At 62.5% G+C, this 26,300-nt stretch overlaps 3 protein-coding genes across 7 annotated transcripts; 2 read left to right on the top strand and 1 right to left on the bottom strand.

Annotated features, from left to right (window-relative positions):
- Positions 1-1,371: 1,371 nt before the first annotated feature.
- On the top strand, positions 1,372-15,008 carry RELL2 (RELT like 2). Of its 3 annotated transcripts, XM_068417184.1 has the most exons (8): positions 1,372-1,871; positions 4,942-5,155; positions 6,839-6,904; positions 6,982-7,048; positions 7,372-7,560; positions 11,660-12,230; positions 14,008-14,053; positions 14,357-14,440. In XM_068417184.1, exons 1-7 carry the CDS (start codon positions 1,635-1,637, stop codon positions 14,050-14,052), a joined length of 1,389 nt encoding a protein of 462 aa, XP_068273285.1. In that variant the 5' UTR covers positions 1,372-1,634; the 3' UTR covers position 14,053; positions 14,357-14,440. The 3 variants fall into 3 exon arrangements, with proteins under 3 accessions (XP_068273285.1, XP_068273283.1, XP_068273284.1); XM_068417182.1 differs by lacking the exon at positions 14,008-14,053 and having other exon boundaries at positions 14,357-15,008; XM_068417183.1 differs by lacking the exons at positions 14,008-14,053; positions 14,357-14,440 and having other exon boundaries at positions 11,660-12,314.
- An 11-nt stretch (positions 15,009-15,019) lies between these two features.
- Positions 15,020-20,613, bottom strand: FCHSD1 (FCH and double SH3 domains 1). 3 transcript variants are annotated; one of them, XM_068417180.1, is made up of 19 exons: positions 20,536-20,613; positions 20,185-20,282; positions 19,871-19,916; positions 18,931-19,004; positions 18,550-18,694; positions 18,333-18,469; positions 18,184-18,247; positions 17,981-18,109; positions 17,692-17,814; positions 17,513-17,608; positions 17,321-17,428; positions 17,116-17,220; positions 16,653-16,883; positions 16,464-16,547; positions 16,189-16,345; positions 15,898-16,103; positions 15,717-15,813; positions 15,575-15,642; positions 15,020-15,430 (listed from the first exon to the last, which is right to left on the bottom strand). In XM_068417180.1, exons 1-19 carry the CDS (start codon positions 20,554-20,556, stop codon positions 15,365-15,367), a joined length of 2,055 nt encoding a protein of 684 aa, XP_068273281.1. In that variant the 5' UTR covers positions 20,557-20,613; the 3' UTR covers positions 15,020-15,364. The 3 variants fall into 3 exon arrangements, with proteins under 3 accessions (XP_068273281.1, XP_068273282.1, XP_068273280.1); XM_068417181.1 differs by having other exon boundaries at positions 17,513-17,593; XM_068417179.1 differs by having other exon boundaries at positions 17,321-17,608.
- A 3,236-nt stretch (positions 20,614-23,849) lies between these two features.
- Positions 23,850-26,009, top strand: LOC137672710 (proteinase-activated receptor 3-like). Its single transcript, XM_068417109.1, has 2 exons — positions 23,850-23,946; positions 24,985-26,009. The coding sequence occupies exons 1-2, from the start codon at positions 23,850-23,852 to the stop codon at positions 26,007-26,009; spliced, it is 1,122 nt and encodes a 373-aa protein (XP_068273210.1).
- Positions 26,010-26,300: the final 291 nt, after the last annotated feature.

Raw genomic sequence — 26,300 nt, 5'->3', positions numbered from 1 at the left:
CTCTAGCCACTCTCCAGCCGCCCCTCACCTCCCATCCCCACAATGTGGGTGCAGCCCTCTTTCCCCCCCTGCCCCACATCCCAGCTGTGGGCGCTGGCAGGATTGGGGTGCAGCGAGCATGAGGGCGCAGGCACGGGCGCCAGCCATGGCTCCCCTTCCCCATCCCGCAGCCCACCCACCGAGGGCACAGGGGACGGGGCAGTGGGGTCCCCGTGGGGCACCCACACCTTGATGGAACTCTCTTCCTGGGAGCAGCCCCCCAGGTCCCAACCCCACCAGGTCCTCCTGACTGCTGGCAGCCTTCGAAAATGACCCGCTGGGGTTGGCAGGGATCGGGGGCAGGGAGGCAGTGCCAGGCAGGTGGAGAACAAAAGGCGGGTGGAAAATTGCTGTGTACAAAAACCAGCCATGGGGAACTGGGGAAAAACCTGAACCTCACCCAGAGCTGGCGAGGGACGGGGCCGGGGCGGTGCCGCGGGTGACGCCGGCGGCAAAAATCTGTTCCCTGTGAGCTGGAAAGAAGAAAGGATGAAAGGAGCAGGTAGACCGGCCCAAAGGCTCGGAAGACAAATGAGCTGAAATCGGTGTTTGGCAAGAGCCTGTTCTCCTGCCCCATCGCTTCCCGCGGGCAGGAGACTGGGGGCGAAGGATGCTGCGCTGGAGGCAGGCTGCCCAAACCCCCTGCGAGAGAGGGGGGTCTCAGAGAGGAGCAGGCAGAGGGCAAGGACCCCCGAGGGGCACGCCGAGAGCGGCTGAGGATGGAGAGCACGGCAGGTTGGCACCGGGACATCCCCCGGCTTCTTGGGGATGGGATTTTTATTACGGGAGGGAAACCCCTGGGTGTGCATGGCCTGAGGTGCGTGGGATGGGGCTAGTGGGGTGGGGTGGGATTTTGGGTGCTGTGGCAGGGCGCAACCAGGCGAGAGAACTTTTGTCAAGGCATGATTAAATTGGGAGATTATTAAATGATGCTTCTGGCTGGGTCTGTGACTTACTGCGGGGACGCTGTTCCCTCCGCGCTGCTCCTCGTGCCCTCCGGAGGTGTCTCCCTTCGGGATGCCGGCACCCAAGCGCGCAGCAAGGATGCTCTGGGGGACACTGGGACCCTCTGTGGCTGGGGACACTCAGAGCTGCGATCCCTAGCACAGTGAGCCTCGAGCCCAGCACCCCCCTCAGCTTAAATAAATAGACTTTTAAGGTGCTGAACAACAAGGGCGCAGCAGCAAACGCGTGGAGCGCGCTGACGTCTGGGCGAGGGCTGCTCACTCGGCATGACGGGCGCCCGGCCGCCGCTCCGCAAGGTGCTGCCACCAGATAACGTCCCGCCGGGGCCACCGGCGCCTGGCTGGGGGAAAGGAGTGGAGAGGGGACAAAGGCGTCCTTGCCTCCAGCGGGGTTCGCTTGTGCGGAGGGTTTGCCGGCTGAGCTTGCTCTCTGGAAGCCGGTTTGCTGCTCCGGGCATCTTCGTGGGTCTTGGAGCAGCGCAAAGAAAGCGTTGGAGAGGGATATTTTTAGATGCTTTTTGTGCTCAGAGAGCAGAACCACGCTGTGGTTTAAAGGCCATTAGCTCGCTGGGGATGGTTGAAAAGCTTAAATAAGGGCTTAAGATTTAGGGAGATGTTTGCCATGAGGGGATGCAGCATCTCTGCAGAGATGATGGCAATTTTTGGGTTGAGCATCCTAGTGGAGACCCCAGGAGGAGCCTGCCTGGGGGGTTGCCGGAGCTGGGCAAGCTGTCCCGTTTAGCTGCCACGTGGACAAGCAGCGGGGCCGGGGCGGCCGATCCCCCGAGCGGGCGCGTTCGCATTGTTCGTGGGGTGACGTCTGCCAGAATGGCTGCGGAGGAGGCGCGGGAAGAGAGCCGACGAGAGGTAACGTGGCGGTATGCCGGGACCGGAGCCGGCCGCGGGACGGGGTGATGGGGGACGGTGCTGTCCCTCCACCCTCTGCTCTGTTACTCTGTCCCCTCCCTCCCCAGACACCTCTTGGCCCAGCAGCTTAAAATTTAAGGGTTTCCAGGCAACGTCATGAGAGGGACCGAAGCCTCCAAGGTCCCTCCAGGATTCACTCACCTGTCAGGGAGCCCTGGGTGGGTGACCTGGAGTGGGAGGGCAGGGGGACGATGGCGGTGAGTGCAGCAGGCAGCAAGCAGGCAGCTGCCTGCCCCAGAGCTCTGCCAGACTGTCATTGTGTCTCAGCTTGCGCTGCCTTGGCTGGTGGGGTCGCACAGGATGGGGACAGGCGCTGGGACGGGGTCAGGAGGGGACAGGGCACGCAGAGCCCAGCCTCTGGACATGCCATGAGCATCCAGCCCACAGCCGTGTTCGTGCCTCCCCAGCACGGTGTGGGGCTTAGTCCCACGCGGGGATTGTCCCCACCGGCTGGGATGGACACGGCCAGCCTGTTTGGGAGGGAGAGCTCAGGCACATGGATTCAGGCCTGCCGTGCTGGCTGGCCTCAGGGCAGAGGGGAGCTGTGGTGTCTTTTTTGGTCACCTGCGAGGTGCTGCATGGGACAAGGCTCATGGTTTGGCCATAAACGTGCTAACGGGGTTCCATAGCTGGACGAGGACTGAGCAGCCTGGAGGAATGCTGAGGCCAGGGCGGCGGAAGCAGGATGGAGACCTGGGGCACGTGACGCCCAGGAGGAGAAACATGTTCGGCTGGGATAACCCAGCTGTGGAGCCGGCCGGGAGCAGCTCGACGGCAGCAGAGCCCCTTCCTCGTCCTTGTTCACCCCATGCAGGGCCAGGATTTGTCCCCAGGCAGGCTGCTGCGCTGTGCCCCCTCTCCTCGTCCTGCACCTCAAGGGCTGTGGAAATGCTTCGACACCGGAGGCTGTGGGAAAATGGGAATCTTCCTTTGAAGAGGGAAGGGCTGAGCTATCTGGGCTCGTTTTTGCCTGGCATGGCCGAAGGGTGGAAAGGGGGCAGGGTGCAGCGATGCGTCGGGTGGGCGGGAATGCCCGGGAGGAGAAAGAGGGATTTATTGTGCAGCAGAGTGTGCGTGGGCACGGGGGAAATGGGAATAAGCTCACCATGACTGTATCCCCTCGGGGCTCCGCAGAAACCCAGAGCTGTGAGGTCCCCCACTTCGAAGAAACAAGGGCAAGGAATAAACTGCCTTTAAGGTCTTGATCAGCAGAGCCTCACAAGATGTTGCAGCTTGTTGGTCCGGCGTCAGGAGCCCTCTCCTCTCCTGCAGCCTTAGCAATGCGTGGCAGGAGCAGTAAGTCTTGCTGCCCGTGGTCTTTTCTTGCTGTAGTTGGTCCACAGGGATGGATGAGGCTCCTGGGCTTCTGAGAGTTGACTCTTGGCCAGTTGTGGAGAGGGGCAGGAGCACTCATCATCGCATAGCTGAAAGCCTGGAGGAGTTGCAGGTTGCCTCACAACACCACAGAGTGTGGTGGGGTGAATCCAACAAATGAGTATTTACATAGACACTTAGTTCAGTAGAGATGGGGTGGGAGGGATTTTAGGGGTTGCCTGTGCTTTTCAGGGTCTGGGTGGAGAACTGGTAGGTGGGTGAAGGACTGAGAGGAGCAAGCTTCATTTGTAGTAGCAAAGGAGATTTGGGTGAAGCCTCCCAGAGTGAGGATAATGTGGTGGAGATGAGGAGGTCATGGGACCACCACGGCTGGAGATCTCAAATGGCTTAGCCATCCCTTTTTTAGGAAGGAGGGAGAGACATTTGGCCTGGGGCAGGGTGTTGGGCTGGGGGGGTCTCTCAGAGCTCCTTTTCCACCACCTCCTTGGTGCTGTGGGTATCTGCACCCCTTTCCCCCTGCACACGCCAGTGTGGGACCGGTCCTGGTCTCGCTGAGCCCCACTTCCACCCCTCTGCCCTCCCACCGCCACAGCTGACGGCTCTAAAAATTGCTGAGAGCTTCGGAAAGCAGAGTGCCAGAGGAAACTGGGGCTGGCGTGCGTGCGGGTGAGGTTATTGGCCCCGGGGCGGGCAGCAGCTTGCCAGCGCCGGCTGCCCTGCGCCGTGCTCCTGTTCGCTCCCCGCTGCAGCTGCCGGCGCTTCCCTGAGCTTCTCTCTGCGCCTTTATCCGCTGAAACCGCCTCGGAGAGATTTTTTTTTCCCAGGGCTGGGTGCTCTGGCTGGCAGAGAGCGGCAGGCAGCAGCAGCTCGGCTCCTTCCCGAGGAAGGCAGGCGGGCAGCCGGGGGGCTGGAGGATGCTCGCCGCGGTGCCCAGCCGCGGGGATGCGGGGTTGCTAGGAGGCAGGTGAAGGTGAAGAGGAGAGCGCTGCGGAGGACCGCAGGCCCAGGTACCGCCGCAGCAGCAGCGGGGACAGGGATGGCCGGGGGGACACCCTGCCTGCGCCGGGGAGCAAAGCCCTGAGCCCCCCGGGGAGGGAGACGGGAAAGCCCAGGGGAGCTGGGGTTGGGGGGAGCGAGCTCGGTTCTGCGAGCGGACGATGCGGGAGCCGGCTCGGCCCTCCGCCAGCTCCCTGCCTGCCCAACAGAGGCCCCCGGCCTGAGGAGCGAGGGATGCGCGGGGGAGAGCAGGTCGGTGTGATGAGGTGGGGATGCTCGTTCCCCTGCAAGGGCGAGCGGGGAGATGCCGCCCGCCGCGGAGCCCGTGGGAGGCCGGGACACCGGTGCCCTTGGGAAGCCGTCTGGAAGGGACGGGGGAGCGGCACAGGCCTGCGGGGATGCTGCTGCCACGGCCGCTGCCCTTGGGATGCCTCTTGGTGGGTGTGTGCAGGGTGGCCGTGTCCTTGGGAGACCGCACCGAGCCGCCCCCAGCCCGCCCTCTCCTCCGTGGGGGTCCCCCGTCACAATGGACTTTGTGAGGCAAGAGATGAGCCCTTGGCAGCCCACCCCGAGCTAGGGTGGGCAGATGGGAGGAAGAGGAGGAGGAGAAGGGTGGACACGGGGAGCCTGGCAGAGGGCGAGCACCAGGGTCTCTGATTCACGTTCCCCCTTCTCCTAGATCCGCATGTCAAACCAGAACAGCACTGACGATGGGGAGTCAGACTCCGAGCAGAGCCTGTCTATGGTCATCCTCCTCGTCCTCGTCTTCTTCATCATGGGGCTGCTGGGTTTCCTGATCTGCCATGTCCTGAAGAAGAAGGGTTACCGATGCCGGATTTTCCGGGACGAGCTCGGCTCAGATAACGATGATGTGCTGGCGGAGCTCCAGGCCCGTGAGTGCTGGGGTGATGGGGGCTCAGTGGGGACTTGGGGGCTGCCTTTCACCCGGTGTGGACCGATGCTCCTTAAACATGCTTCTGGGACGTGGGCTGGGGTGGGAGGGTTACTTGTCACATGCTGCTGGGTTGGGAAAAAGGGATGGGGTGTCGAGAGCAGCGTGGTGTTCCCCGGGGATTGGGAGTGTATGACCCAGAGAGCCCTCTGATCTGCTGGGTCTGCAGGCTGGCAAAGGCTGGTGGTGCCAGGGAGGTGGGAACCAACATCTGGCCCTTCAAAAGTGGCGTTATCACCAAAAGATAATTCTGATGAACAGCCAGGACTTGCTGAATCCCCAGTGCCTGAGTTGTAACCCCTGTCCCCTATGAAGAAAGCATCCTCCAGCCATGGCACAAGCTGTCCCTCTGCCCCTTTGGCGTTAGGAGGCCCGGCATGGGGCCAGCTTGGTGGCTGCTAAAGGTCGTGTCCTCTTCTAGTCCCTCTTGTGCTCATGCAGCCCAGAGGAATAGGGATGTTTCCTGGGGATCTCTGCCCCAGACTGGAAGGGGACATTTAGGGATTTTTCCATCGTTTCGGGCTACCATAACCAGCTCTCGGGTAGTAGGATTGGGAAGCCTCAAGCGTGGGTGCAAGCCAAAGCTCAGTCCAAGCAAGCTCTGTCGTTTGGTGGGTTTATGAGGCTCTGCTGAAATGGAGAAGAAACGTTCCTCCGGCTGCTTCTTTACCTGAAACCGGCCAAATAAGTCCCCTGGCTCCTCTGTGCCACCGTCAGCGCTCGGGAGGGTCAACACCTACTGCTGCCACTTCTTGTGCATGGGAGGGAAATGTGGCTTCTCCAGCTCCTCTGTGGATGCAGTGGGAGCTTCCAGGCAGCCTTGGATATGCTCCTCTGGCTTCAATGACTTGGCTGCCTATGACACTCTAGTCAGTGTCTGAACCTTCCAGGATTGGCTTTGCCCGCTGGTGTTGCCACAGCCCAGGAAAACATCTCTGTGGGCTTCCAGGAGCTCAGCAGCAGCCCCTGACAATGCTCTTTGAGGCATCTGCCTACCAGACCACAGCTCTGACCTGCTCACAGGGACATATAACACTGCAGACTGGGCTGAAGGTCCAGCCACCCGAGCCTCCTGCATCCAACAGTGGCCAGAAGCAGGCTGCGATGAATGCTGGGGATGAACACCACAACGGAGCAGACACCGAGCCACGTTTCCCCAGCACACCCTTTTAAGCTTCTAACAGTGTGTAGCTCCAGGGCTTTCTCCATCAGAGACAGTTTCTCCATATTTAACAGGCCCCAGTGGGTTTCTTTTCTGTGAACTTGTCCCGTTTACCCTTGGACACTTTTAGCACCCTCAGCATCCTGCACCCAGGGGCTCCAGGGCTGGACTGTCTCCTCGAGGAGCCTCTTTCAGCTTGTTTCAAACCTGCTTCCCACTCGTTTCACGTGATGCTCCCCAGTTCTGAAGGAGCAACACAACCCCCCTCTCCCGGCACATATGGCTGCTGTTTTAGCCATTTCTTCTCCAGGGTGAGGGATCTGGTGTTCCCTGAGGGCTTCCCAGCATGACTGGGGACACAAGGCTTCTCCAACCACTCTGTTGACATAGCTGCTCCTAGGGAGGGACGGGTGAGCTGGGAGTCTGAATCCCAGCCCTCAGTGCCACATTTTCTCTTTTCAGTTGAAGAGGAGGAGCCGAACGAGGATACTGTGGAGAAGATTGTGAGATGCATCATCCAAAATGAAGGTGAGCATTTCTCAGGGCTGGCCTGGAGACATGCTGACCGCTTTGGTTGACGCATTCCCTTTTTCCTCTCTCTTCAGCAAATGCAGAGGCCCTCGAGGAGATGCTGGGGGCCAATGAAGGGGACGTCCCAGTGCCAGTGCCCAGGTGAGGAAGGCCTATACCAGCTTGTGACTCTTGCAGAGCAAGGGAGAAGCAGCTTCTGGGTATCACCTTGCTCTGAAGACTTTGCAGCTAGCCCTTTCCTAGCTTGTTACAAAGCATCTTTCCAACAAGAAGTCTTGCTCCCCTGAGGGCTGCAATGAGCGCTTCACCCCACTGTCAAGTGGAATAGTCCTTCTTCATTCCTGTCCTCACAGGAGGTCCCCTCCAGAGCTGCTGCTTCTCAGGGTTTGCTGCAGTGAGGCTGCGCCAAGGTTGGGAAGTCCCCTCCAGATAACACGACCTGTCGTATCCTTCTCCTATTGCAGCCTTTGTCCTCAACGTGACACCCAAGATGGGGGCCCACCACATCACCACACGGTGCATCTGAGCTCCACGCAGGCCCCCTGCATCCGCTGCAGCAAGACGAAGATGCACTCACTGTATCGGCAAGGACGGACCAAGACTGTCAAAGGCAGGATGCATCCTGGAGAGATCACCGTCTTCTCAGTGGGCAGGTACTTAAATGAACCTTGCCAGACATGGCCTATCTCCTCTGATGGACCTAGCATCATGGAGAGTCTTCTCAGTTCCCCTATAACTCTCCCCTTCCCCACTTGCCCCACACCAGGCACCCTCTTGCTCTTCCCCATTTAGATGCCCCAGTAGTAGCTCTGCAGATGGGAGTCCTGAGGACCCAGGTGCCTCCTGCACCTGGAAATGCCTGTGGTATGTGGCAGGCCATGACGCACCAGTGGCTTCTCTCCTCCTTCTCCTGGAAGGTGACTCAAGCCTGGGTTGTTCTGCTGACTCAGTGCGGGCAGAGCCCAAATCCACATCCTTTCAAAGCCTGCTGTCCCAGCTAGGTGCACACAGGGCTCTTGCTGCGCAACAGGGGCAGTGATCCCAGGTTTAGGGACCTCATTAGGAAGGGGAGGAGGTGACAGCAGGTCCCTGGTGCAAGTTACCAGCAACCACCATCAGAATGAAAGAGTGGCTATGGTCATCCATCATGGTTGCCTGCAATGATGACTGTAATTAGATGCCACGGGAGGAATATAAGAATAGGGGAGCACACCTGATACTTCCCATAAATGCTCTTCCAGTCCCCACCTGTTCTCACCTCAGGGGACTTCCTGAGCTGCCTGTGGCCCATGCAGTCAGTGACCTTCAGTACAATCTGCAGTCTTGCCCAGGTTGCGCCATTCCCCAGCAGCAAGGTTTAGCATGCGCAAGACCTTTAGCAAGGTCTTCCAGGGCTCAGCTCCCTACTGCCGTGGTGACCAGGGCAGAGTGACAAGCAACTGCTAGTCCCTGGGTGGCCACCTCAGTGAGACACAAAGCTCTGCTCTGCTCTGATCCTGCAGCAGGTCTTCATTCAGGGCCTAAGACTTGATGAAGCACCATGTTGTGGTCCAGAGTCCTTTCATGGTGATGTTGAGACAGAGTGGCTGTCAGGGAGTGTGGGTTTTCTACCATCAGAGCTAGGAGTCTCAGTAGGGTGGTGAATTGGGGGCTTTATGGAGATCTGGTACAGGGGAGAGACATGCCAGACCTCCCCATGCTGAACTCCAGCTAAGATCACACCTTCCGGAGGCTGACAGTTTCTGGCTTCCTCTTTGCCCAGTGCTGTCAGCTGTCCTTGGTTTGAGGGGTGGTGTTTGGTAAGCCAGATCTCCGCAGAGTTTCATATTCTCAGCTAAGCTCATTCCCTGGCTGGTGCCCAGGTCCATCCACTCCTCTGTGTCCTTTGCCCATGCTCTTCTCAGTCTCCTCTCACTTACCTCTGAGTGCTGGAGAAGGTGATCTTCTTTCCTAGAGGCACCTTCCCTCAAATCTTGGTTTCCTCTCTTTGTACTTAATATCCCGTGTCACATCAGCCTTCTCCATGGGACAGTAATTACATTTCTCCAAGGTTATAATTTAAAAGTTTCTGCTTCCTGAATCTCCTTGGTGTGAGGTCCAACATCTAAGGGGCCTACATGCCCATGAGGTACAGAACTACCTCCAAATTCTGGTTCTCATTTCCACACTGGCCCATTTGCTCTTTCAGATCCTGGATGACTTTTCTGGGACTGCCCTTGCTGTGTCTTATTTACTGTGAATATCCTGATTGCACAAAGTACCTTGATTCATGACTGATCCTACATACACAAGCTCCTTTAACCCACTTCTTCTGTTGCAGTCCTTGGGTCTTCCACTCTTTTTTTGCTGTCGCTTTTGTTTTGAAAACAGTGGTTGAGAGTCCAGCCCCTTCCCTGTTACCTACAGCTCATTGACTGAGTCTGGGCCCCGGCTGGTGGGCACAAGCTCATCACTGAAGAAAGGAAAGGAGTGGAAAGGAGCGAATTTAGTGGAGGTTCACCAAGACCATCAGGGTCTGGAGAACGTGGCATGTGAGGAGCTGCTGAGGGAACGGGGTTTGTTTAGCTTGAAGAAGTCTAAAGGAGGGATCTAATTGCTCTCTAAAACTACTCAGAGGGGTGGGGGGAGTTTAAATGAAGATGGAGCTGGACTCTTCTCACAGATGCACAGGGAAGGGCAAGAGGCAACGGCCACAAGTTGCAACAAGAGAAATCCAGAAAAGACGTAAGGGAAAACTGTTTCACCCAGAAATGGTGCAGCCCTGGGACAGGGCCCAGAGGAGTGGAGGGATCTCCATCCTTGAAGATTTCCAAAACCTGACTGGACAGGGTCCTGAGCAGCCTCACTGCAGGTGGGAGGTGGCCCAGTTTTGATCAGAAGGTTGGACTGGAGACCTCCTGAGGGCTTTTCCCATCTAAATTATTCTACACTGCTGAGGTAATCAGGGTTGCATGAACTGTACTCTCATAGTATTGAATGACTGACCATTTGTCTTAGGGCTTTCCCTAAGCCAGTTGTTGTCAGTGGCAGAGCTCATCCACCAAGGCACCTGTGTGTGACCCTCCACCTTAGCCTGATCAGCCACAGCGTGTCACGTCCTACTGAATCAAACGCCTCAGCGATGTGCCCCCTCCAACTGAACCCCGCCTGCTCCTTTGAATCCATCCCCAGCTCTTCCAGGCTGACTTTGTTCAATGGCGTTACCACGAAATGATCCTGCCACTCGTGCCTCCTCCACATCGCTCTTTGGGACTGGGATGTTCTATGGTCTTCCCAAATCACGCTGCTGGTGTCTTGTCTCCAAATATCTGGCTAGACCTGAAAGGTCACATTTGCTGCTGCTCGGCCTGACCCAAGCAGTCCTATGGGTACCTTGTCCAGAGCTGGAACATTTCTCTTCTTGATCCTTCCAATCATGAACAGCATTTCTGACTGCAAGGCTGAGGGGTCTGTACTGTCCACAGACTGCTGACTGGTCCTCAGTCTGGTGGTGGTCTCCTCCATCTCTGGCACCTCATCCGGCATCTGTTCTTATCTCTCAGACCTTTCTTCTCAGCTTCTTCCTTCAGAATGGCCGTACTGCCATGTGCTTGACCTTTAGGTCTTGTTCTTCTTTCAACCCCAGCAGTGCTTGAACTTTGCTGCTGAAATTGTGTTTTCCCCTGATGCTGACTCGCAGCTGAACCTCAGCAGAGCCAGGGCCATCTGCAGCTTCTCTGTGTGTGACTCAAGTGCAGGGAGAGCGGTTGCTGGTTGAGTCATGGGCTGCGTGAAGTCTCTGTGGTGGGATCAGCGTTCTTTGGCTGGTGGACACCAGTTCACCATGGAAGAGACCTCCCATCTGCTGGTCCAGCAGTGGCTTGCATTGCTTCCGAAGAGGAACCACAGCATTAGTCACAACCAGCTCACTTGCAATTCAGACTTTTAGAATTTGCCTGTGTGTTACCCCTCTCAAATCCCAAAGCTCTGGTAGGTGCCTAACTTCTCTCTTCTCCCCACGGGCAATATTGCATCCCCTCTGATTATAAATGCACCCTTTGTGGGTATCAGACCAACTTCTGCAGCTGTTCTCCTGCCTACCCTGGAGGTCTGAGCTGTTACCTGGTACATGGTGGAACCTTGGTGAACCACCTCGGTACCATCCATGGCTCCAGGGGATGGTGCACAATGTGCTTTGGCAGATTTTAGCCCAACAACTCCTGCCTTTGATTCCTGTACCCAATAGGGCTCGCTCTGCCGACACCCTGCCCCTGCCCTCACTTAGGGTGCACTGTCTGGCTCTTGTTGCCCTGATGGCAGTCAGTCACTGTGTGAAATGTCCATGCAGCTCTTCATGGCCACCCCTTCCCACCAGGCTCAGCCAGTTTGCATTTCACCTTCTGAATCAACATCTGAGTTCCTGTACAAGATCCCACTCATCCAGGTTGCATCTTGAAGCGTTTCCAAGAGCTGCGATCCATCTTGCTGCAGGGAGGACAGGCTGGCAGGGGCTGCACCGGCCAACATCTGGATTGACCTTTTCATCCTTCTCTTTCTATTTGTTTTGCCAAAAACGAAGAAAAAAAATTGGGTTAAGTCAGCGGGGGCATGGCTAGAGAGGGGGTTGGTGGTGTTGAATGGGTCTGGAGGTTTGGAGATCAGCACTGGTTGATGACAAAGAGAGGAGATCCGAGGCTGGAGGTGCAGGCAAGCTGGAAATACAGCTCGGGGGGAGGAAGGAAAGGATTTTGATCCATCCTGCCCCCGTTCCAGGTTTCGTGTCACACACATCGGGAAGAAACCTCCTTTCCACGCGCAGCAGGACGGTCCCGTGCCTGCCGGCAGCAGGGAGCCGAGCACGGAGGAGCGGGAGCACAGCAGCAACGGGCTCCAGTGGAAGCGGGCTCTTAACGGGACTGTCCCCGCGGGTGGCCTGCAGAATGGAGCCCTCCAGAAGGGTGCCCAGAGTGGCAAAGGTGGGGAGCAGAGCCACTCCACCACCCCAGCCCCGAGCACACCAGCCAGCTCCAGCACTCGTGACAGCAGACAGACGGGCGAGGGGTCTGGTGTGGCAGGTTCGCTGCAGGATGCTGGCGCTGCTCCCGGGAGCACGAGCCACCAGCAGAAGTTCCTGAGCCATCAGGCGCTGGGAAGGTCGAGTCCCAGCATCCCAGGAGAGCTGGTGCAGGAAGGAGCCAGCATCTGCCTGGAGGAAACCGGACTGGCATCAGCAGATGAAGTGTCGGATATTCATGGGAGCCTGAGTCTCCACGAACAGGCTGAGGACTTGGGAAGAGACGACAGAAGCACAGAACAGCCCGGAGCAGAGGACATGGAGCAGCAGGTAGGTTCCTCCTCTTCCTTGTCCCCATACGGTCCCTCGGGCTGGAGGGCTTGAAAGGTTGTGGCACAGCACCCCAAGTCCTGCTGCCAACAAGATCAACCAGCGCAAGCGCGGTGGGGTGAGCTGCGCAGCAGGGACAGGCGAGCCGGGGCTTGCGCTGGGCTGCCTGTAGCGTGGGACCTGCCCTGTCCTGCCCACCCTGTTTCTGCTTACCTTTTTTGGTTGCATTTTCCCACCCATTTTCCAATGTCTGGGGCATGCAGAGTCACCGTGACAGTTCCCACCCTGCTGGTACCCACACCACGGGGGAAAAGAGAGGTCACTGGTTGACTTGCATAGGAGATGGGATGCATTTTCCTTTGTGGTTGGGCTCCTGGGGAACATCCGTTGGGATCACTTCTTCTTGACCTGCAGGGGCAGATGTTTCCTGGAGCTTTTCTTGCCTTGAAGTCTAGGAAATGGTGAAGTCAAGTGGTCGTTTCTTGGTTGTTCCTCCCTGCCCTGAAGGGGCTGGTGCTGGCTGTGCTCAGAGAGGAGGACAGCCCACCCTGGCTGGAGCTCCCAGCACCCTGCTGTCTCCCAACCTTTCCACTTGACCACCTTGCTCCAGGGCAGCACTGGTGAGGACACCATCTGCTTGGCTGTCGATGGCCCCCGATTTGGGGGATTTGCTCCCTGCCACTGCCTCTGGGCTGTTACCACTGAACAGATGAGGTGGTAGTAGCAGACACCCAACATGTTCACTCACGTCCATGCTCACCTGTGGTTCTGCAGTTGGGGAAAGATGGTTTTGGTGGAAGTGAGCTGGGGGAAAGCACCTGGTGCGATGTCACCCCACCGGCGCTGCCCAGGTCAGCAGCCCCAAGAGCTCGCCTGGGCTTGCCCCACAAAACCAGCACCAGGGCACACGTGGCAAAGCCCCTGGAAGAAAAAAAGGAACCAAACCGATCTGGGTAAAAGTCCTGGCATTCTTCAAAGCCAGGGACATTCCCTGGGGTTGGCACGTGCCAGCAGCCCTTGGCAGGGGAGGTGGGATGCGACAGGACTGGGTCAGCGTGGGAGAGCCCGGGGAAAGGTGCCTAGCTGAACGTAGGCTAAGGAAAAAGCAGGAACCTGCTGCATTTATTGTGTCCCTCTGCTTTTTGGTGGCTGGGCTGGAAGGGTCTGGGCGCCGCCAAGCCGGAGGTTTGAGCCGTTTCATGAAGAAGGGCAGCCCAAGGCACCCACGCCAGACAGAGCTGATGAGCTGCAGCCCTTCTCTGGAGACCTGGAGAGGTGGTGACAGGTCCTCCTTCCTCCCATGGCCCACCATGCCTCAGGAGATGGCCACGGCCCCTCTGATCTCCAGACTTGCATGCAGGACAAATCCAGGGACACTGATTTTTCTCCTCTTCCTCTGTCTCCTCTGTGGTGCCAGGCTCTTGCCTCAGACCCTGCTCCAGGCTTTGGGGTGTCGCTTCAGCGCGTTCCAGGACACGGGGTCCCAGGAGAATGGTGATGGGACCTCACTGGGATGTTTGTCACTGAGCCCTGGCACTGCTCGGATGTTCTCTCGTCCCTTAGGTCCCAGCTGGGGCCACCACGAGGGTTGTTGGCTGCTGGTCACCATGTCCTGCAGGCGATGGGGCTTGGGCTGTAGTCAGCTCCTAAACCCCTCAGTGGGGTTGTGCTCACCTGCCCGTGGGTCACTGCTGTCACCAACAGAGCCCTGGCCCCCCACCCCAGCACCCTGCTCCCGTGGGAGCGCTGACATCCACATCCCTCCTCCCTCCCACAGGAGCCCAGCGCCGCGCTGCAGGAGCGACGACGAGCAACCTTGTGACGTGAGTGCTCGTCCTCAGCCCCTGGGGCCATGGCTGGGGTGGGGTGGGAAGGCACTGGCAGTGTCCCTGCCCTGGTGGGTGACAGCCTGGTGATGGAGAGAGGGTGAACCCCTTCTCCAGGAGGGTTGGTTCCCAGTGCACTGGGTCCTGCACAGGCAGGTTCCTCTTGCCCACGTGGCAGCGTCACCCGTGGGCAGCTGTGCCGGCTCCGGGCAGGCACGGGGCCAGGACAGCCCGGTCATGGCTGGTGGGGGACGCCATGGCCACGGGGACGAGCCTCATCTTGCCCCTCTCTTCCCTCAGCTCCTCTCTGCTCCCGGCTGGAGCGTGGACTGGCAGCGTGCGGCCCCCCGCACCGGGCTGGGGACTCTGCCGTGGGGGGACCGCGGGGCAGACGGCCCCGGGTGAGCAGCTACGCGCTTGGCATGGCCGGAGCGACGCACCGACATTACAGATGACCGCACTGGGCACCAGACCTCATCCCATTGGCAATAGGTACCCGACTCCCACTCACCGCACCCGCCCCGAGACACCCGCCGTGGGGACCCTCGGGCCTGGCAGGGGCAGGACAGCACCTAGTCCCCGCTGCCCACCGGATCCCCGCAGCACCCCAGCGCTGGGGGAAGGATGCATCAGATGGGGCTGCGGCGATGGGCAGGGATGGAGGCAGTGGCTCGAGCCCCCCCGGGATGGGGGGCAGCACCCCCTCACCCACGCGGCACCTTCACCGCAGAGCACAGCCCCCCCGGCACCCCCGCCCCGCAGAGCGGTGACGGGCACAAACCCTGCACCGGCGAGGGACCCTGGGAGATCCCAGCAGAGGAGGGGGCCGGAGCCCAGCCCCAGGGGCAGGATCGCCCCCTGGTCGGGCCAGCGGGCAGAGCCCCAGTGCCCGGGGCGAGCTCTGGTGTGTAACCGCACTGTACATAGACAAGCTAAAACCATTAAAGCTGCTGAACCCCTCGGCAGAGGCAACTGGTTTTATTGGGGCGCAGCACCCACCTGCCTGCTCCTGCCTGCGGGGAGATGCCCTGGGCGCAGGACTGAGCCCCGCGGGGGAACCGGGGCTGCACGGGCGATGCCAGGCAGAAAGGGGCCGAGGCAAGAGCTGGGTGAGATGGGGCAGGGCCGTGGCACTGAGCCCCCCGACACAGGGGCCGCCGGGACGCTCCGCGGTGGAGGGCTGCAGGACCGGGCAGGATGCGGCCCCCGGAGAGACCAGCTCGGGGCACGGGGCAGCCCGTGGGGGTGCGGCGGCTCGCTCGGGCGAAGCTTTTTGGGGCGCAGGGAGGGACGGGGGGACCCGCAGGGTCAGCTGAAGTGCAGCTCCGGGTCGGGCTCCGGGGCTCTGCCGGGCGGCGGAGGGGGCGCGCGGAGCTGCGGAGGGAGAAGCGGTGTCGACACGCCGAGGCCGCTCACCCCCCTTCAGACCCCCCTGAAGCACACGGGTGGCACCGGCCCCCGCTCCAGGAGGGCTGGGGGCAGGTTTGGGGGGCACAGCATCGCTGTGACGGGGCTTACCGGGCGGAGGCGGGTGGCTGCCAGGTCCGGGGAGCTCTGCCCGCTGCCTGTGCCATCCTGCCTGCAACCTGCGAGGGGCCGGCAGCTCAGCCCCGCTCCCCACACCCCCCCAGCCCCTTCCCCAGCCCTCCCCAGCACTCACCGCCCAGCGGCACTTCGGGAGAGGGGCTGGGGGCCAGGCTGGCCCCGGGCGTGAGGCCTGGGGGGGAGAAGGGTGGCGGGGACGGCGATGGCAGCTCCTGCAAAAGAGGTGGGAACAGCCCAAGCTGGGGCGCTGCCCCACACCGAGGGGACACGGCCACCCTCCTGCCACCGCCACCCACCTGCCCAGCCGCCCCCTGGGCCCCGGTGAGCTCCTCTACCACCAGCGAGGGGAAGACGCCGACGCGGCCGTCGAAGTCGCCCGTCCAGAAGCCGTCGTCCACCTCGCCGGGGGCGCGGGGCAGCACGCGGATGATGGCCCCCTCGGGGAAACTCAGCTCCTCAGGGCTCTGCCCCTCGTAGTCGTACAGGGCTCGCACCAGCCAGGCTGCGGAGAGGATGGGGCGGGGGGCTCAGCACCCTCGGGGGACCTGTCCCCCTCCCCGGGGTGGGGGTGATGCCCCAGCACCCACCTCCGGGCTCCAGCACCAGCTCTGCGGCCATGATGCTGGAGAGCTGGCGGTGCAGCGCGGAGGGGCCCGGGGGGCCAGCCCCAGCCCCCTGCTCGCCACCCAGGGACAGCAGGTACTTTTCGGGGACGTAGCCGACCTGGCCTGCCTTGTTCCGAGCCTGAAGGGGCAGGAAAAGGTGTGACTGTCCCAGCCCCCAAGGTGGGGACAGCCCTGGGGACCTCTGAAATGTGTCCCCCGCTGCTTGGGGTGGGGGGGTGTGCTCAGCCTGCTCCCACCTTCACCCACTCCTCCGCGTCACCGTCCTCGATGACCTCCAGCTCCTCGCCCTGGGTGATGGAGAGCTCGTCCGCCTGGCAGCCCTGCAGGGGACAAGGGGACAAGGTGGCAGGGAGGCTGGGGGTGCTGGCCCTGGGCAGGCAGGGCGGGGGGCAGGCAGGGCGGGGGGCAGGCAGCCGCGGTCGTACCTGGTACCCGAAGATCACCCGGCAGGTGTAGGGGTAGGTGCGGGCAGCAGGACCGGGCTCATCATCCTCGTCCGGCTCATCACTGTCCTCGTAGTCATCGAACTCGGCCAGATCCAGCCCCGTGGGCGCCTCCTCGCCCACCCCCACCATGGCCCCCGCCAGCCAAGTGTCCACGTCCAGCCCTGCTGCCCGCAGCAGCGCCAGCCGTGCCTCTGCCTTCACCCGGCTGACCTGGGGGAGCCGGGGCAGGGAGGGGACATCGTCAAGGCCTAAGGGGACACCTACGGGGTGGGGGACAGCCCAGTGATCCCCATCGCTCCCAGTCCCCAGAGTGGTTCCCACAGTGGCAGAGCATCCCCGGTGCCGCATTCCCGGCCGCCGCACCTCCCCATCCCTGTGTGTCCCCCTTCCCGGGGGTGACAAACCTCGAGGCCACCCCAAACCTCCCACCTGAGGGTCTCACCTCTGCCTTCCGGATGTTTTCCCTCGCTTCTTCCATCCGCCGCTCCACGGCGGCCGCCTCCGTCTCGGGGCCCTGCTGCCGCCTGGCCTCCAGCCGCTGCAGCACCTGGGTGGGCACCCGCACATCCGTGGGGTGGTGGGAGCTGGCAGGTGGGGGGCAGGGAAAGCCCCTCCTTGAGCCCCCCGTGGGTCAGGACAGCCCCCACCTCCTCGCTGTGCGCCTTGTTTTTGCGGTCCCGAGCCACCCGTGTGGCCCAGCGCCGTGCCTCCTTCTCCAGGCTGGCCCCGCCGTCCCCCGACGGCAGCAGGGACACCTGGGCGAGGACAGGGCGGCTGAGAAGGGGTTGGATGTGCGGACCCCCCCCACCCTGTGCCGTAACATCCCCCTCCCCACCTACCTCCTCCACCCCGGTGAGCTGGAAGCGCTGCTCGGGGGCCGGGGCGAAGGCGGGGTGGTCCTGCAGGAAGAGGAGCAGGTCCTGCTCCCGGCACACCTGCAGCAGGGAGCAGCGTGGGGCCGGGCGGGCTCACCCATCCCCTCCTGTCCCCCCCTTCACCCTTGGGTGGGTGCCGTTACCCGCACGGACGCCTCCGCGACGCCCTGGAACCAGTCCTGCGTGGCCCGGCAGGTCTCCACCTCGGTCTGGCTGGCCGCCGCCAAGTGCTCCCGCAGCCGCTCGTAGAGGTCACCGTCCAGCGCCTGGGGGGAAGCGGGTGGCAACCCCCCCCCCGGCACTGCCTGCATCCCCCCGGGAACACCCTGACCCCTCAGGGCAGCCAGCCCTGTCCCCGCACCCACAGGACCCTGCCTGCTGCACCCCCTCGCAGGGGGATGCTCCCTGGAGGGGCCGCGGGGGGGTCCCTACCTGCATGGCGGCGGGCAGCTCCACGCGCCGGTAATGCTCCAGGTGGGCACTGGCAGAGACCAGGGCGAAGCCGTACTCGTTCTGCACCCCCGCCAGCTGCCTCGAGTGCTCGGCCAGCCGCGCCGAGAACTGCGGGGACGCGGAGAGCGGGGCTTGGGGACAACGTGGGGGCCATCACCCCATGTCCCCCCTGCGCTGCTGACCTTGGCGCTGAGTTTTTGCAGGCTGGCCTTGGTGTGAAATATCCTCCGGTCGCTCTTGCGGAGCCTGGGGAGGATGTGGGGTGGGGAGGGGGGATGTGAGACCACCCCACGGCCACGGCAGCCCCCTCACCGTGGTCCCCTCCGCTCACCGAGCCTCCACGTCGGCCGCCTTGTCCTTGGCCACCTCGCTGCTGCGCTGGAGGTGGGTGAACTGCTTCTTCGCCTTGTCCAGCTCCTTCACCGTCTCCAGCAGCTCCGCCTGCGCCTTCTGCAGCCGCTCGATGCCCTGCGGGGAGCATCATCTTTGTGGGGGGACACAGGCGTCCCCACCGCCCGGGCACGGGGGACACATCCTCGCCCCGCTACCTTCTTGAGCGTCCTCTCCTTGGAGAGGCGGGCGGTGCGGGCGGCCTCGGTGGCCAGGGCGCGGTAGCTCTCGGAGGCTGTGACACGGCCCTGCCCGGCGTGCGCGGTCCCCTCGATGACGCCCTTCCAGACAGTGACTGCGCTCCTGCGGGTGGGGGGGGTTAAGACAGGGCAGGGGACTCTCCTGCCAGCTTCCAGGGATGCCCAGGTGGACAGCCAGCACCCCCAGCCCCTGCGGTCCCCTCCGAGTCACATACCACCCCCTTGGGGACATCCCACCCGGGGACACCCAAATCCTGGTTGGCTTTAGGGCAGCTGGGAGGGCCATGGATGGGCGCAGCCAGCCCCAACCCCTCGTCCCCATCGCTGTCCCCAGCCCACCTGGAGTCACCGGCCTCGCCGCGGCCCCGCTGCCAGTCTCTCTTCACGAACTGGCTCGCCAGCCTCTGCAGCGCCTGCGGACAGACCCGTCACCACCGGCACCTCCCCAACCCTGCCGGGCACCCCAGCACCCCGCTGTCCCACTCCAGGGCTGCAACTGGGCTCCCCCACACTGGCTGCCCACCATGGGTGTCCCCAGAGCAGGGGACACACACACCCCACGGTGGCTTGGTGTTAGCAGGGACCCCATCATGCTTCCCATGGGAAAACCTTTTTGAGGAGCAGCCCCCACCACAAGAAGACCCCGTCACTGCAGTTTTTGGGACAGAGGACCGGGAAGGGGACACGAGTGAGGGACACCGGCTGCAGAGGCAGAGGAGCCCCCAGCAAAGCCAAGCACAGCAGGACCCCAACCCTGGGGGGACAGTTCCCCCTCAGCCTGGGGGGCAAGGGGGGAGCGGGGTAGCACGGCCGCAGGAAGGGGAGAGGTGAGCAGGGAGGGCATCTCTGCTGCGTGGTGTCCCCAAAGGACGCTGCAGGGACGTCTCACAGAGCAAACCCAGGCTCCGACATTGCAGAGCAGAGCCCGGGGATGACCCAGCACACAGCAGCGCCGGGCGGTTTCCTCTCCCCTGTAAGGTTTTCCCTCCAGATCCCCAAAACACCCGAGGTTCGGCCCACGCTGTGCTCAGCAAAGCACCCAGCGGGTCCCCTAATGCGGTCGGTCCCCCCCTGGCATGGAAAACGCCGAGCCCATGGGCCACTGGCCTCCGTGGCCAGCATGGAGCGGCCAAGCCCCATCTGCTCGGGTAATTCCCGACGCTGCCCATCGCCTGCGCGGGGCCGTGTCCTGCTCCCGACCACCCCGCGCGGGAAGGACGGGGCTCGGTGCTTGTGCCTCCCGGGGCCACCCATCCCCAGGCCGGTGGCACCCCCTTACCTGCCCGTACTCCCTGTCGATGGCGGCCCGCTGCTTGCTGTAGGACCTGCGGGGAGAGGGCACGGGGGCAGGCGAGGACACACGCAGGGGGGACAGCAACGGGCCACCCCACTGCCACCCCACTGCCACCACCCCTCTGCCACCACCCCACATCGGGATGTCCCCACCGGGCTGCTCCAGCGGGTGATGGAGCCCACGACCTCGAGGCGGCAGGTTCAAGGTGAGCCGTGCCGGGCAGGCTGGCCCCGGCCCCACGCGTGCCATGAGCTGGCCGGGCTCAGCTCGGGGGGGGTGGGACACGCTTGGGACCCTACCTGATGTCCTCCAGCAGCTCGGCGTCCCGCTGCTGCTTGCCCTGCAGCCCCGAGAGCTGCTCCAGGAGGTGGACCCGCACCTCCTGCGTGAGCTTCACCTGCGGGACGGCACCGCTCAGCGCCCGGGCCCCGCTGTGACGCCCCGGTACCGGGCCCCGCTGTCCCCCCTCCCCCCCGGGTGCCACCGCAGGTGCCGCCGGCCACCGCCCAGCCCCGGGGAGGCTCCGCCGGGGGAGACTCCCGATCCCCGCTGCAGGGTCCCGGTCCGCCGGCACCGGTGGAGGACCCGGTCCCGATCAGCCCGCCCCGGTGCCGGGACCGGCCCCGGTGCCCTCGCGGCCCCGCGCTCACCTTGCGCGGCGGCGGCTGCATCGCTGCGCTCCCCCCGGCACCGCTCCCGCTCCCCGCCCCGGTCCCCGCCCCGGTCCCCCCCCCGCCGCCGCCGCCGCCCCGCGTGTGCCGAGCCCGGAACTGCCGGGACCGGCCCGCCCCGGCCCCGCCCCCTCAAGCCCCGCTCCTCGTCACGCACCGCCCCCCGCCCGCCCCTTTCCCAGACGAGCACCGCCCACCGCGGGGCCCCGCGCGCCGCCTAGTGGTGGGTGGTGCACGTGCAGACGGAGCGCGGGGACACGGGGACGTGGGGACAGGGGGACAGGGGGACAGGGGCATGGGGACAGGGGGACATGAGGACATGGGGACATGGGGACATGGGGACAGGCACATGGGAACATGGGGCATGGGGACACGGGGACAGGGAGACATGGGGACATGGAGACAGGGGGACATGGGGACATGGGGACACGGGGACAGGGAGACATGGGGACATGGAGACAGGGGGACACGGGGACATGGGAACATGGGGACAGGGGGACATGGGGACAGGGGGACGTGGAGACAGGGGGACATGGGGACAGGGGGCATGGGGGCGTGGGGATGTGGGGATGTGGGGATGTGGGGACATGGGGACATGGGGACATGGGGATGTGGGGACATGGGGACACGGGGATGTGGGGGCGTGGGTACACGGGGACATGGGGACAGAGGAACATAGGGACATGGGGACAGAGACAGATGGGGAGATGGGGACATGGGAGACAGGGAGATGGGGACACAGTGAAATGGGGAGAGAGGGACATGGGGGGACAGGGGGACAGGGACACGGGAGGACAGTGGGACAGGGACACGGGGAGATGCGGACATGGGGACACAGGGACGTGGGGATGTGGGGACAGAGCGACATGAGGACACGGGGACATGTGGACAGAGGGACACGGGGACACAGGGAGATGGGGAGATGGTGACATGGGAGACAGGCAGATGGGGTCACAGGGAAACAGGGAGAGAGGCATGTGGGGGTACAGGGACACAGGGACACGGTGAGATGGGAACATGGGGACACAGGGAGATAAGGAGGCAGGGATGTGGGGACACAGGGACATGGGGAGATGGGGACACAGATAGACGGGGACATGGGGAAATGGGAGATGTGGAGATGGGGGTGCAGGGAAATGGGGAGAGAGGGACATGGGGGGACAGGGACACAGGGGGAAAGGGAGACGGGGACACAGGGAGATGGGGACATGGGTAGCACTGGGACCCATGTCCTGGGCAGGGGGATGTGGGGACACTGGGAGCACTGGGGCATGGGGACACTGGGAACACTTGGGCCCAATCCTGGTTCGTGGGGACACACAAGGCTCTGGTCCTGGGACGTGGTGATACATGGGGTGCTGGGACACTGGTCCTAGGGCACGGGGACTTGTGGGGCACTGAGACCTCAGCCCCTCGCCACAGGGCCACGTGGGGTCCCACATCGCATGGAGGGTGCACAGTGACCCTTGACAGCTTGGCAGGACCCTGCCGTGGGGACACAGAAGTGGTGCTGAGCAGTGACATTTGGTGTGGGGCACCTGGCACCATGAGGGCTCCCCAGCCAGCCCTGGCCCTGCCTGTCCCCCAGCCCCTCTGTCCCCCTGTCCCCCTCCTTCTCCCTCCCATCCCCTACAGCTCTCACTTCTCTTTCTGTCCTGCTCTTTCTGTCCGTGGTTCCTGCAGAGCTCGTGGCTCTCCCCGCTGTCCCTTTTGTCCCCTTCTCGCTCTCTCCCTGACATTTCTGTGGTCAGTTACACGTGTCCTGGTTTCCCTGACGGGTGTCGACGCACGAGGCTGGGCCGGGGCTGTCACCGGGTCTGCTATCCCCCTCCACAGCCCCTCTGCTGCAGGGGGGAGCCGGGAAAACGGAGCGGGGGCCACCCAGCACCCACCTGGGTGGCAGGAAGGGGATGGCAGAGTGGGACAATGCAGGGCGGCCCCATCTAACCAGGGGCCTGAGCTCTCACCGTAACACCCAACTGTCCCCTCCAAGTGTCACGGGACGCAGTGACAGGGTGTCCCAGTGCAGCCTCCCTGCCCTGCCCCATCACCCCCCAGACCATTTAGTGGCTGGAAAGTGCCTGGTGGGAAAGGACCTGGGGGTGTTGGTCGATGGCGGCTGAATATGAGCCAGCACTGTGCCCAGGTGGCCAAGAAGGCCACCAGCATCCTGGCTTGTATCAGCACTAGTGTGGCCAGCAGGACTAGGGCAGGGATCGTCCCCCTGGACTCGGCACTGCTGAGGCTGCACCTCAAATCCTGTGTTCAGTTCTGGGCCCCTCACTACAGGAAAGACCTTGAGGTGCTGGAGCAAGTCCAGAGAAGGGCAACGGAGCTGGTGAAGGGTCTGGAGCACAAGTGTGATGAGGAGCGGCTGAGGGACCTGGGGGTGTTTAGCCTGGAGAAAAGGAGGCTGAGGGGAGACCTTCTTGCTGTCTACAACTGCCTGAAAGGAGGGTGTAGTGAGGTGGGGGTCAGTCTCTTCTCCCAGGTAACAAGTGATAGGACAAGAGGAAACGGACTCAAGTTGCACCAGGGGAGGTTTAGATTGGAGATCAGGGAAAATGTCTTCACCGAAAGGGTTGTCAAGCACTGGCACAGGCTGCCCAGGGCAGTGGTGGAGTCACCATCCCTGGAGGGATTTAAAAGCCGTGTAGATGTGGTGCTGAGGGACATGGGTTAGTGGTGGGCTGGGCAGTGCTGGGTTAACGGTTGGACTCGATGATCTTAAAGGTCCTTTCCAACCAAAACGATTCCATGATTCTACGATCTACAGAGTGACATTGGCTTGTCAGCCTGACCTGGACAATCAGTCCCTGGGGTTGTCTGGTCCTGGTAGGGCTGGGCAGGTGGGATGCCCGTGATTTGGGATGCTGCAATGGGGCAGGGGCACATGTCACCGGGCTGGGAGGTGGCTGTCTCCTTCCTGCCCCACGCCTGGGGCACATACAGCTCCTCCTGGTTCCTGCGGTTCACAACCGGCTTTCGACGGCCGCCTCACGTCTCCTTCCTCCTCCCCGCACTGTGCCATTGCGTGCCGGCGGGTGGAAATCACCCCAGCCCCCGTGACATCCCCTGGGGGCTCGGCGGCTGGGGCAGCTGGTGGTCATCTCGTGCTCCCCACCTCCCGTCTGGCCGCTCGGACCACGAGGACGTGGGCAGGACGTGGGCGCGAAGTGGAGGAAAAAGAGGAAGGGTGCCAGCGGGGAGGGGGCTGGCGGCTGTCCTGCTGCGGTGACGCACGGCGGGGCCAGCCCTGCGTGGGACAGTTGTGCCGAGGCCACCCCACAGAGATGTCCCGGCTGGTGGCTTCGCCCGGCTCTGCTGCTGCCTGCGTCACCCTCCTGCTCGGCTGCGCCTGGCTCAGCTCGGCCACCCAATTGTCTCCAAGTGAGTGCCTTGGTGGGTCTGGGGGGTGATGGGGCAGGGCAGGGAGGCTGCACTGGGACACCCTGACACCGCGTCCCGTGACACTTGGAGGGGGTAGCTGGGTGTCACGGTGAGAGCTCTGCTGCCTTCCCTGGGTGTCCACGTTGAAAACCTAAGTGAAGACCTGAAACCCTGCCACCCCTTCCCCTTCCAGCAGCAAAAATCAGGTTACTGCGCTGGTGACCTAAATTTCCTCCATCCCCTGGATGCGGAGAGGTGGCAGAGGTTGTGGGAAACCTGTTGGGTGGAACTGGGGCCCCCCGGGGCTGGGCATTGACCAGCTGGATGGAGCTTTTGGAGCTGGGGGTGACGCTCAAGGGAGCAGAGCCTGGCTGCGTTTTTTGAGCGAGCCAGAAAAGGGATTTGATGCAGAGTTGTTTGTCTGGTGTCTGGGGACCTTCCTGTTCTTCACTTTTGTTCTGAGTGTGCAGCGAGAAGCCTCCGACCGCAGGAGGATGGGGAGGCGTGCGCAGCCTCCACCACGGCGGGGGGCTGAGCTGGGGGCCAGCCAGGAGGAGGAGGAGGAGCCCTGGTGGGAGAACATCTCCCATCCTGGCATGGGTGGCCGTATCCCGACCCTGTCCTGGAGTGGGTTTCCCATCTGCCCTTTCGATCCCGTTGGGTGGCAGGGGACCCGTTGTGCTTGGCTCGGTAGGGAAAGGGCCGTCGGCAGAGCCGCGTGTCCCCGCAGCAGCGCGCGGGAGCAGAGCCCGGCTGGGCTGTGGCCAAGGCACCCGGCTGGGCTGGCACTGCCGCGGTGGCACTGCTGGGCGAGTGGCAGGGATGGTGCAGGATGTGGCACGGCTCTGCGTGGCGAGGGTGGCAGGGTGTTATGGGCTCCTGTGTCCGAAGCTGCCCCTGCCATGGGACAGGAGATGCCAGTTCCTGCCTTTGCTGGCGGCTCTGCAGGGAGGGGTGGCAGCTCCTGCGTGGTCCCCAGTGGGAAGGGGCAGTGGGAGGGGGCTCTTGGACAAGTCTGATGCCTTGTGTCCTCTGCAGTGCGTCAGAAAGGGCGAGTCTTGATCCCCCTCACTCCTCAAGAAGAAGCCACGTGCCCCAGGGCCTCTGTGGAAGCTTTTCTCAACAGCACCTTCACCACTCGCCTCCTCCCTGCCCTCTACTCTGTGGTCCTGCTCGTGGGCCTGCCAGCCAACGCTCTGGCCTGCTGGGTCCTGGTGACCAACTTCAGGAGATGTTCCAGCACCCTCTTCCTGCTCAACCTGGCCACTGCCGACTTGCTCTTTGTCCTCCTGCTGCCCTTCAAGATCTCCTACCATCTCTTGGGCAATCACTGGCTCTTTGGGGACTACCTGTGCCGCACCATGGTGGCCTTCTTCTACGGGAACATGTACAGCTCCATCCTTTTCCTCACTTGCATAGGTCTGGAGCGCTACATCTCTGTAGTGCACCCGTTCCTGTGGAAGGGCTCCAGTTGGATGTGGGGCAAGGTGGGCATCTGTGTGGGCATCTGGCTGGTGGTTGGGCTGGGCATGAGCCCTCTACTTTTGCACCGCCAGACAAATGACATCTCGAGCCTGAACATCACAACGTGTCATGATGTCCAAGGGAAGAAAGAGCACGAGTTCCTCGCCTACTATTTCCTCTTCCTGGTGGGGCTGGGCTTTGGCTTGCCCTTCGTGCTCATGACCATCTCCTATAGCTGCATCCTGGCGCGGCTGCTGGCCAAGGGGAGACGCTATAGGCAGGTGGTGCGTGTCTTGGCCCTGGTCCTTCTGGTCTTCATCCTCTGCTTCACCCCCAGCAACGTGTTGCTTTTCATCCACTACATGCTGGAGGCCACGGGGTGCCACAATGTCACCTACATCTGGTACACCCTGGCCCTGCCGCTTAGTGCCTTCAACAACTGCTTCGATCCCTTCGTCTACTTCTATGTCTCCCGGGATTTTCGGGGCTGGGTCCGGGATGCAGGCAGCTGCTGCCCAGGGGGTCTGAAGACCTCAGTGGGGAGGGCCTCGGAGAAGACAGCCTTGCCCCTGAGGTCCAGTGAGCAGAGGCAGCTGTAGGCAGGGCTGGGGGGGCACCAGGCTGTGTCCCCCCAGCCCAGAAAGGGGGGGTCCAGTATGAAGGGGTGCGCTGCTCAGCCCGTGCCACCCCAGGCTGGCAGAAAATCCCTCCCTGAGGTTTGCTGGGGCTTCACCCCCAGTTTTGCAGTTCCTCTGCAGGTTTTCCAGGCATGATCTGTTCCCAGCGTGCTGCTGGTCTGATGCCATTGGTGCTACCCCCATCCCATGGATGCCCCAACGGGGTGCCTGGCCCTGGCATCCCTGGCTCCCTGCCTGCCGGACCGCGGCATC

This window comes from Nyctibius grandis, chromosome 22 (assembly GCF_013368605.1).
Source record: "Nyctibius grandis isolate bNycGra1 chromosome 22, bNycGra1.pri, whole genome shotgun sequence".
NCBI classification, from domain to species: Eukaryota; Metazoa; Chordata; class Aves; order Nyctibiiformes; family Nyctibiidae; genus Nyctibius; species Nyctibius grandis.
This window is presented reverse-complemented; position numbering and strand designations above follow the sequence as displayed.

What these genes read in the sequence shown, in the direction of transcription:
- LOC137672710 (XM_068417109.1), top strand. Translation starts at nt 23,850, where the DNA reads ATGTCCCGGCTGGTGGCTTCGCCCGGCTCTGCTGCTGCCTGCGTCACC. An exon ending in GGCCACCCAATTGTCTCCAA is followed by an intron (nt 23,947 to 24,984) that starts GTGAGTGCCTTG and finishes TGTCCTCTGCAG; the next exon opens with TGCGTCAGAAAGGGCGAGTC.
- RELL2 (XM_068417182.1), top strand. Translation starts at nt 1,635, where the DNA reads ATGCAGCATCTCTGCAGAGATGATGGCAATTTTTGGGTTGAGCATCCT. An exon ending in GCTGGCGGAGCTCCAGGCCC is followed by an intron (nt 5,156 to 6,838) that starts GTGAGTGCTGGG and finishes TTCTCTTTTCAG; the next exon opens with TTGAAGAGGAGGAGCCGAAC. An exon ending in GTCCCAGTGCCAGTGCCCAG is followed by an intron (nt 7,049 to 7,371) that starts GTGAGGAAGGCC and finishes CTCCTATTGCAG; the next exon opens with CCTTTGTCCTCAACGTGACA.
- FCHSD1 (XM_068417179.1), bottom strand. Translation starts at nt 20,556, where the DNA reads ATGCAGCCGCCGCCGCGCAAG. An exon ending in AGCTGCCCGCCGCCATGCAG is followed by an intron (nt 17,815 to 17,980) that starts GTAGGGACCCCC and finishes GCTTCCCCCCAG; the next exon opens with GCGCTGGACGGTGACCTCTA. An exon ending in GCTGGTGCTGGAGCCCGGAG is followed by an intron (nt 16,104 to 16,188) that starts GTGGGTGCTGGG and finishes TCCTCTCCGCAG; the next exon opens with CCTGGCTGGTGCGAGCCCTG.